Below are 9,727 nucleotides of genomic sequence, written 5' to 3' on the forward strand. Positions count from 1 at the left end.
GCTAGTCAATAGATAAGTCCATAGTCTAATCCATAGTTCATAGACAAGATAGTATAACAGTCAACAAACATACTTGTCCATAGACTATTCCATATATTAGTCCATAGACTAGTTCATATACAAGTCAATAAACTAGATCATAGAGCAGTCAATAAGCCTGTCAATAGAGCAGTCAGTTTAATACTCCATATACTATAGCGTAGTTCTAAGACTAGTCATTGCATCAGACAATAGACTATTCCATAGACTGATCAAGAGTCTAACCAAGACACTAGACTAATAAGCTCGTTATTAGAGCAGTCAATAGAGTAGTCAATTGAATAGCCCATAGACTATAGACTAATTCTAAGTCGTAGTCCGTAGACCAGTCAATAGACTAGTCCATGGAGCAGTCAATAAGCCTGTCAATATAGTAGTCAATTTAGTACTCCATAGAAGCTTATATCCTAGTTCTAAGACTAGTCATTGCATCAGACAATAGTCTAATCCATAGACTGATCAAGAGTCTAACCAAGACACTGAACTAATAAGCTCGTCATTAGAGCAACCAATAGGCCTGTCAATAGAGTAGTCAAATGAATAGTCCATAGACTATAGCCTAGTTCTAAGACTTGTCATTGCATCAGACAATAGACTAGTTCATAGACTAAACAAGAGTCTAACCAAGACACTAGACTAATAAACTCATCACAAGTCGAATCCATAAACGTCTAGTTCCTATACTACACAATTTTAATTTCCCATCCCTGATATCAGACATTTATTTCAATATGTAGTAAAAAAAAAGAACGAAAATTAAACTTTATTTAATGTCATACATTTAGGCTTAATTAAGATTTTATTTCCTTCGAGCTGCTGGTGCCGGTCTAAAAGGTTTCCTACGAGACTTTTGATCAACTATTAGTACAGACTGACGTTTCAAATAGTTACGTGAGGGTACTTCACTTTCTTCCTCATTAGCTGCCGTAGCTAAAGTAAGATAGACAAGGAGGAGGTGGGTGTTTTTATACAAATTGTTTATCGATTAGCTTGTTAGTTAAATGTTTATGATTTACCTGCTGCCGGTGCTTGTTCAGGTGATGACGAAGAAGTGCCTGCAGCTCTTTGTGCTCGTCCAGCCAGTAAATTATAATAACACATTGGCATAGCAGCTGGTTTTTCACCTTCTTGACCTGTTGGTGGCTTGGGTGGTTGCAACGAAGACATAAATTCTTCTTCCTAGAGGGAAAATCATATTTAAATCTTAGCTAATTGTACTATTAAATTTGAAAACTTACGCTTATATCCAAATCTAACTTTTCTATTGATTGTTGTTGTGGTTTACTTAACTCTTGGCATTTCTCCAATTTTAGCTTGAGTATCTAAATGTTAGTGCAAAGTAGCTATAAATAATTGCTTCTAACTTATTTATATTACTCTTACCATAATCATATCTAAATCCTCTGCTTTATTAACTAAAAAATCTGGCAACTCTGCCACTTTAATGGTCATGTCTTTTTCTTTTAATTCCACATTGTTTTCGTCTACCTCCTGCAGCTTATAAATCATTTCACATAACCTTTCCTTAATGAATTTTAATACTTCCAAAGACTTTTCTGCTGCTTCCAAGTTCTTTTGTCTCTCTGCCTCATATTCGGCTATTTGTGATTTTATTCTTTCAATAACCTCTTGATTACTGAAATCAGAAAATACTTTTTATATTAGTTCTTAAAATTGAAAGTTCACCTACACTTCTCTCTCCTTGACATCGGTAAACTTAGACGACTCTAGCTCTTTAGTCAAAGCCTCCCTCAAACATTCCAAACTACCTTTTTCCGCTTCAGCGGCGGTGCGGAGATAATTCAAACGCATTGCTGACTCCTTTTGCGAAGAAAATCTTTCGAAAACTTCATGCGGTGACGTAGCACCGGTAACTTCCATAAGATTTTTAAATAAATCCTCCATATCACTGGTGACATTTTTTAATTGGGAATTTTCATCTTCATCGGCTTCAGTCTTGCCGGTGTGTTGATCTCCTGTACTAGAACCAATACTGTCTTGGTGATGTAATGTCTTACCTTCAAAGAAAAGTTTACGGCCGATTCTCTCCAATTCCAGTTTACGTTGTTCGACGAGTTTGCGAAATTCCATGGCTTGACGCTCGCGTGTCTTTTGCGAGAGGTTGGCTTGTTGCTCCTGCCGCAGTAGAATAACCTTGGCTGAGTCACGCATTTCAATGGCTTCATTGTGGACTTGCTGGGAATAAAATTTATAACTCTCAATGAAATTAATCAGAACTGAACTAGAACTGAACTAGAACTGAACTAGAACTGAACTAGAACTGAACTAGAACTGAACTACTGAACTAGAACTGAACTAGAACTGAACTAGAACTGAACTAGAACTGAACTAGAACTGAACTAGAACTGAACTAGAACTGAACTAGAACTGAACTAGAACTGAACTAGAACTGAACTAGAACTGAACTAGAACTGAACTAGAACTGAACTAGAACTGAACTGAACTACTGACTAAACTGAACTAGAAACCTGAACTGACTAACTGAACTAGAACTGAACTAGAAACTGAACTAGAACTGACTACTAGAACTAGAACTGAACTAGAACTGAACTAGAACTGAACTAGAACTGAACTAGAACTGAACTAGAACATGAACTAGAACTGAACTAGAACTGAACTAGAAACTGAACTAGAACTGACTAGAACTGAACTAGAACTGAACTAGAAACTGAACTAGAACTGAACTAACAGAACTGAACTAGACTGAACTAGAACTGAACTAGAACTGACTAGAACTGAACTAGAACGAACTAGAACTGAACTAGAACTGAACTAGAACTGAACTAGAACTGAACTAGAACTGAACTAGAAACTGACTAGAACTGAACTAGAACTGAACTAGAACTGAACTAGAACTGAACTAGAACTGAACTAGAACTGAACTAGAACTGAACTAGAACTGAACTAGAACTGAACTAGAACTGAACTAGAACTAGAACTGAACTAGAACTGAACTAGAACTGAACTAGAACTGAACTAGAACTGAACTAGAACTGAACTAGAACTGAACTAGAACTGAACTAGAACTGAACTAGAACTGAACTAGAACTGAACTAGAACTGAACTAGAACTGAACTAGAAACTGAACTAGAACTGAACTAGAACGAACTAGAACTGAACTAGAACTGAACTAGAACTGAACTAGAACTGAACTAGAACTGAACTAGAACTGAACTAGAACTGAACTAGAACTGAACTAGAACTGAACTAGAACTGAACTAGAACTGAACTAGAACTGAACTAGAACTGAACTAGAACTGAACTAGAACTGAACTAGAACTGAACTGAACTGAACTAGAACTGAACTAGAACTGAACTAGAACTGAACTAGAACTGAACTAGAACTGAACTAGAACTGAACTAGAAACTGAACTAGAACTGAACTAGAACTGAACTAGAACTGAACTAGAACTGAACTAGAACTGAACTAGAACTGAACTAGAACTGAACTAGAACTGAACTAGAAACTCGAAAACTAGAACTGAACTACTGAAACTGAACTAGGAACTGAACTTAGAACTGAACTAGAACATAGAACTACGAAACTGGAACTTAGAACTGAACTAGAAACTGAACTATGGAACTGAAACTAGAACTGAACTAGTACTGAACTAGAACTGAACTAGAACTGAACTAGAAACTGAACTAGAACTGAACTAGAACTGAACTAGAACTGAACTAGATGAACTACGGAACTAGAACTGAACTAGAACTGAACTAGAACTGAATGCCCTGAAGAACTGAACTAGTAACTGAACTAGAACTGAACTAGAACTGAACTAGAACTGAACTAGAACTGAACTAGAACTGAACTAGAACTGAACTAGAACTGAACTAGAACTGAACTAGAACCTAGAACTAGAACTTGAACTAGAACTGAACTAGAAACTGAACTAGAACTGAACTAGAACTGAACTAGAACTGAACTAGAACTGAACTAGAACTGACTAGAACTGAACTAGAACTGAACTAGAAACTGAACTAGAACTGAACTAGACTGAACTAGAACTGAACTAGAACTGAACTAGAACTGAACTAGAACTGAACTAGAACTGAACTAGAACTGAACTAGAACTGAACTAGAACTGAACTAGAACTGAACTAGAACTGAACTAGAACTGAACTAGAACTGAACTAGAACTGAATTAGAACTGAATTAGAACTGAATTAGAACTGAATTAGAACTGAACTAGAACTGAACTAGAATTATTAATTTAAAAACTAGAAATTTCAAAAATAGAAACGTAATCCCTCATTTTACCAACACTTCATTACTTAAAACTCAATAAGGAATCTACCACTATAAATTTCCAACTAATTTATATGCAAACAATTGAAGTATTACTTCACCTGTAGTCGATTTATTTCCTGTTGCTGTTCATTTAAAGCCACCTCTAATTCCTTTAAACTTCTTTCGAAACGTTCGGCATCGTTCATCAAAGAAGCCTCAATGGAGCGATATTTCTTACGTATATGTTCAGCTTCCATCCATTGAACATTGGTGCGATGAATTTGATTTTCCAATTGGCAAACCAACTGAAAATGTATAAAATGAAAGCTGCAACATTCTTACACTATATGTATATTTATATTCAAGTACGGTTGCCTTTACCTTACGATTATTATCCTCTTCCAATGTCTCTGGTGGTTTTTCACCTAAATTCTGTTCTTGAGCCTCTTTATTAGCCAGCAATTCACGATACTGTTCCATTAGTTTAGCAAAGTGTTGTTTTCGACACTTGAAACGATGCCTTAATAAATCCAACTGTTTGCGATTTTCCGTTATTTTCAAGTCTGTAAGGAAAATAGCATCTTCAGCATTTTTGGCGCCAATGGGATAATTTACTTTGCCCACAACTATTGTGGGCAGAGCAGTAGCAGCAGCACTCGTTTTGCGCTTTTCTAAAGGAGCTGTTGCCACAGAACCAGCAACTGCTGGATTTTCTTTGATGAGTACGGGTCGTTGCAAAGGATTTCGCAGACGACCACATTTTGTTGTAAGTTCTTTTATATCCTTTTTCAAGGATGCAATTGTATCACAATTGATACGATTCTGTTTCTGCCATTCTGCTGTATTGGCTGTCTTTTGGCCTTCTAAAGGCAAACGAATAAAAAAAATGTTTGGAATTTGTTAATAAAGTCGATAGTAATTGAATTGATTTTATCTAAGTCCTGAAAAATTGTTGCAGTTGTGGAATGTTTATTCAATTACTTACCTGCCAGCAGTATACGTTTCTTAATTTCAGCAATTTTATGATTGATTTCAGCCAATTTATCGTTTTCCATGTTTCTTTCAAACGATTGGCTCTTTTATGATTCTATAGTCATTTCTTTGCCAACTAATTGCTGCAACTAATTTGTTTTTCTTATTTCGATTTTGTGGATTTCACCACTTTTCGTTTCGTAGTTGCCCAACAACCATCTGCGGCCTCCATGTTGCTATAAACAAAATTTTTTAGGAGTTTGAGGGTTTTGGTTGTGTTTGCAACATTTATACAATTTAGTTTTATGTTAATGGTTTAAAGGTTTTCAATGTTTTCTGTGCTTTGCATTGTTAGTTAGTGGCAGCCATTTTTGATTATTTTTTCATATTTTCACCTTTTTCAGCTTGCTTTAATAGTTTTACTGAAATAGTATGAAATTTTTGTTTCAATATTAAGAGTGAGTTGTGCAAAAGCTTCGGCAGGATGTTCAAGAATAGCCAATAAGATAGAGGGAATATTTAATTTAAAGGATGTTATGATTGTAGATTTTTATATGTTTTCTGGGCTGTCAGGTGAGGCAGAACTTCTTTCTCAGCAACTTTTCTTAAAACAAATTAAGAAACGTATTCAAAACTTAGAAATCAATTGATAAAACCAGTAATCACTAATATTTTCCAAAAATCGATTTTTCAAACAAAACCTTCAAGACGGTACTAGATCCTTAAATAATGCTCCAATTGAGAAAATGGAGAAAATCTGTGATAAGTTATACTTCCCACCAAAAATCAATTTAATTAAAAAAGCTCCAATTGGGGAAATCTGTGAAATCACACCAAAAGTTAGTTAGTTAGTTAGTTAGTTAGTTAGTTAGTTAGTAGTTAGTTAGTTAGTTAGTTAGTTAGTTAGTTAGTTAGTTAGTTAGTTAGTTAGTAGTTAGTTAGTTAGTTAGTTAGTTAGTTAGTTAGTTAGTTAGTTAGTTAGTTAGTTAGTTAGTAGTTAGTTAGTTAGTTAGTTAGTTAGTTAGTTAGTTAGTAGTTAGTTAGTTAGTTAGTTAGTTAGTTAGTTAGTTAGTTAGTTAGTTAGTTAGTTAGTTAGTTAGTAGTTAGTTAGTTAGTTAGTTAGTTAGTTAGTAGTTAGTTAGTTAGTTAGTTAGTTAGTTAGTTAGTTAGTTAGTTAGTTAGTTAGTTAGTTAGTTAGTTAGTTAGTTAGTTAGTTAGTTAGTTAGTTAGTTAGTTAGTTAGTAGTTAGTTAGTTAGTTAGTTAGTTAGTTAGTTAGTTAGTTAGTTAGTTAGTTAGTTAGTTAGTTAGTTAGTAGTTAGTTAGTTAGTTAGTTAGTTAGTTAGTTAGTTAGTTAGTTAGTAGTTAGTTAGTTAGTTAGTAGTTAGTTAGTTAGTTAGTTAGTTAGTTAGTTAGTTAGTTAGTTAGTTAGTTAGTTAGTTAGTTAGTTAGTTAGTTAGTTAGTTAGTTAGTAGTTAGTTAGTAGTAGTAGTTAGTTAGTTAGTTAGTTAGTTAGTTAGTTAGTTAGTTAGTTAGTTAGTTAGTTAGTAGTTAGTTAGTTAGTTAGTTAGTTAGTTAGTTAGTAGTTAGTTAGTTAGTTAGTTAGTTAGTTAGTTAGTTAGTTAGTTAGTTAGTTAGTTAGTTAGTTAGTTAGTTAGTTAGTTAGTTAGTTAGTTAGTTAGTTAGTTAGTAGTTAGTTAGTTAGTTAGTTAGTTAGTTAGTTAGTTAGTTAGTAGTTAGTTAGTTAGTTAGTTAGTAGTTAGTTAGTTAGTTAGTTAGTTAGTTAGTTAGTTAGTTAGTTAGTTAGTTAGTTAGTTAGTTAGTTAGTTAGTTAGTTAGTTAGTTAGTTAGTTAGTTAGTTAGTTAGTTAGTTAGTTAGTTAGTTAGTAGTTAGTTAGTTAGTTAGTTAGTTAGTTAGTTAGTTAGTTAGTTAGTTAGTAGTTAGTTAGTTAGTTAGTTAGTTAGTTAGTTAGTTAGTTAGTTAGTTAGTTAGTTAGTTAGTTAGTTAGTTAGTTAGTTAGTTAGTAGTTAGTTAGTTAGTTAGTTAGTTAGTTAGTTAGTTAGTTAGTTAGTTAGTTAGTTAGTTAGTTAGTTAGTTAGTAGTTAGTTAGTTAGTTAGTTAGTTAGTTAGTTAGTAGTTAGTTAGTTAGTTAGTTAGTTAGTTAGTTAGTAGTTAGTTAGTTAGTTAGTTAGTTAGTTAGTTAGTTAGTTAGTTAGTTAGTTAGTTAGTTAGTTAGTTAGGTTAGTTAGTTAGTTAGTTAGTTAGTTAGTAGTTAGTTAGTTAGTTAGTTAGTTAGTTAGTTAGTTAGTTAGTTAGTTAGTTAGTTAGGTAGTTGCTGGGTTGGTTCCTTGGTGGTTGGTTTTGTTGGCTGGTTGGTTGCTTGATTGGTAGGTTCGATGATTCCTTGCTTGGTTCCTTTATTGTTAGTAGTAGGTTGGTTGGTTAGTTGGTTCGTAAGTCGTTGGTTCGTAGGTTCGATGGTTGGTGGTTCGTTGCTTGGTTGTTCGTTGTTTGGTTGCTTTGTTGGTTAGTTGATTGGTTAGTTCGATCTTTGGTTTGATGTTTGCTTGTTTGGTTGGTTGCACATTGGTTCGGTGGATTTCCTTACGTTCTTGGTCCGTAGGGAGCTTGGTTCATCGGTTGCTTTGTTAGTTAGTTTGTTTGTCTTTGGCGAGAATCAAACCCAAGCCCTCCTGACTGACACTACCTACCGCGGGCGCACGCAAAAACTTTCTGTTAGATAAATTCTACCGAAACTTCTCCAATTCGGTGCGTCAGCTTCATTATGTTCCTGTGTATTCGAATTACATCCATTTAAACACATCTGCTTCCAACAAGTCAGCAAGTATTAAATGATATTCCAACTAAAGTACACATTTTCCACCTTCTTAATGATATGTCCCTGAAATAAAAACCTAAATTTTTATGTTTCAACAGAATGATTCCGTCTAAATAGGATCTACCGACCAAACATAATAACAACGATGATATAAATTAAATAAAATGTTTTCCACACTCCATATGAATATTACAAGCACCTGTCGCTAAACATTTTTCCCCTGACATTTAAACAAATGTTTATAACATTGACGGGTTGGAAGTGTTTTGAATAACGGTGAATAGGTGGTGAGGGAGGGTGGGAGTTAGGAAGGTAGGTAGGTTTGCTTTTCTTTAATATTAAATATCTTGGCTTGTCTTTTTTTTGGGTCTAGTAATGGAGAATTCCTTGGTAAAGTTTGTTTTAAATTTATTGAAAATCCTCTTTGTGATTAAATTAAAAATACGTCGCAGATTTAAATTTCACATTTAACCTCTCGACAACTGCCTCCATTTTATATACATATATATAGAAAGGCTGTAAAAAGTTTTTTCTTTTTGTTGTTGTCATGTCCTTTATTTAACAGCATTTAACTGTATTTTATTTTAGTTGTAGGAAGGATGTAGTGATGAGAACGTGAGTGGTAGACAAAGTGTTAGCAATTTTGGAGTTATATTCAGCGTAATTGAACTAAATTATGTACTCTAGATTATAGACTAGTCTATGGACTAGTCTATAGGGAAGACTATCAACTAGTATATGCCACAGTCTAGATACTAGTCTATGGACTTGTCAAGGTGTTAGTCTAAAAGTTGAAAGTGTATTAAACTAATCTTTGGACTAATCTATGGACTCTTTTATGAATTCAGCTAGGAACTGGTGTATGGACTAGTCTTGGGACTAGTCGAGTGTATTCACTAAATATAATCAACTTGTCACTTCATCATCTCTAATTTGTCTACGAAATATATTTCACCTTTGGCCACCCCCATCCAGCCCTTTTGCTTTCTTTAGGTCTAATGAAAAACTTTGTTGACAAACGTTTAGGCACTAATTTCCGTTGTAACATAAATTCATGCTTAAGAGGTCTTGTAAAGTCACCTTTTCTTACCTTTTTGTTGCTGCTGCTCATCCACAGCAATCCTCTAGTGAATCTTTATTATGAGCAATAACAACAAAAAAAAGAAATTCCTTAGCTTCAGGGAGGTTTGTTGCCATGTTTCTCTTGCTATTAGCGTTTCCTTTTAAATTGTATAATTGAAGTATTCTTGAAGAAATTTTCCTTAAGATGTGGCACCATTTCTGTATTTTCATTTCATAGAAAAGTTTTGCTTTTTTCGAATGACTACTTAAAGCGAATGGCCATTGAATTGTTAAAATCTGTTTGTTTAGCGGAAAAGGACAAAATGAAAGGGAATGAATAAATGAATGAGACAAAGAAAAGAAAGAAATCTTATGAAAAGGGTAGGGGATAGTCAACCTAAACAAATACTTGAGTCAATAGTGGGGTTTGCTTGCTCGGTTGGTTAGGTGTGGGTGGTTTTTAAGAAAAGTGGTCCTTAAGTGGCACAATTTAATTAAAACGGATTGACAAGATTTACATGAAAAATAATGACTTGTAATTGTCATTTTATGTATGTTTGTCTA

The 9,727-nt window shown here is 33.9% G+C and overlaps 1 protein-coding gene across 1 annotated transcript; it reads right to left on the bottom strand.

Moving 5' to 3' along the window:
• Positions 1 to 838: 838 nt before the first annotated feature.
• On the bottom strand, positions 839 to 5,346 carry LOC119612496 (golgin subfamily A member 6-like protein 7). Its single transcript, XM_037968306.1, has 8 exons — positions 5,277 to 5,346; positions 4,673 to 5,154; positions 4,411 to 4,596; positions 1,730 to 2,235; positions 1,423 to 1,675; positions 1,278 to 1,361; positions 1,056 to 1,218; positions 839 to 969 (listed from the first exon to the last, which is right to left on the bottom strand). The coding sequence occupies exons 1-8, from the start codon at positions 5,344 to 5,346 to the stop codon at positions 839 to 841; spliced, it is 1,875 nt and encodes a 624-aa protein (XP_037824234.1).
• Positions 5,347 to 9,727: the final 4,381 nt, after the last annotated feature.

The sequence above is a fragment of the Lucilia sericata genome, unplaced genomic scaffold (assembly GCF_015586225.1).
Source record: "Lucilia sericata isolate MDLA Ls3-8-SP2 unplaced genomic scaffold, ASM1558622v1 Contig001711F_arrow, whole genome shotgun sequence".
NCBI lineage: Eukaryota > Metazoa > Arthropoda > Insecta > Diptera > Calliphoridae > Lucilia > Lucilia sericata.

Coding starts and splice junctions, on each gene's coding strand:
- LOC119612496 (XM_037968306.1), bottom strand. CDS start 5,346: ATGGAAAACGATAAATTGGCTGAAATCAATCATAAAATTGCTGAAATT. Junction 1,676..1,729: donor GATGTCAAGGAGAGAGAAGT/GTAGGTGAACTT, acceptor TTCTGATTTCAG/TAATCAAGAGGTTATTGAAA. Junction 970..1,055: donor TGAACAAGCACCGGCAGCAG/GTAAATCATAAA, acceptor ATCTTACTTTAG/CTACGGCAGCTAATGAGGAA.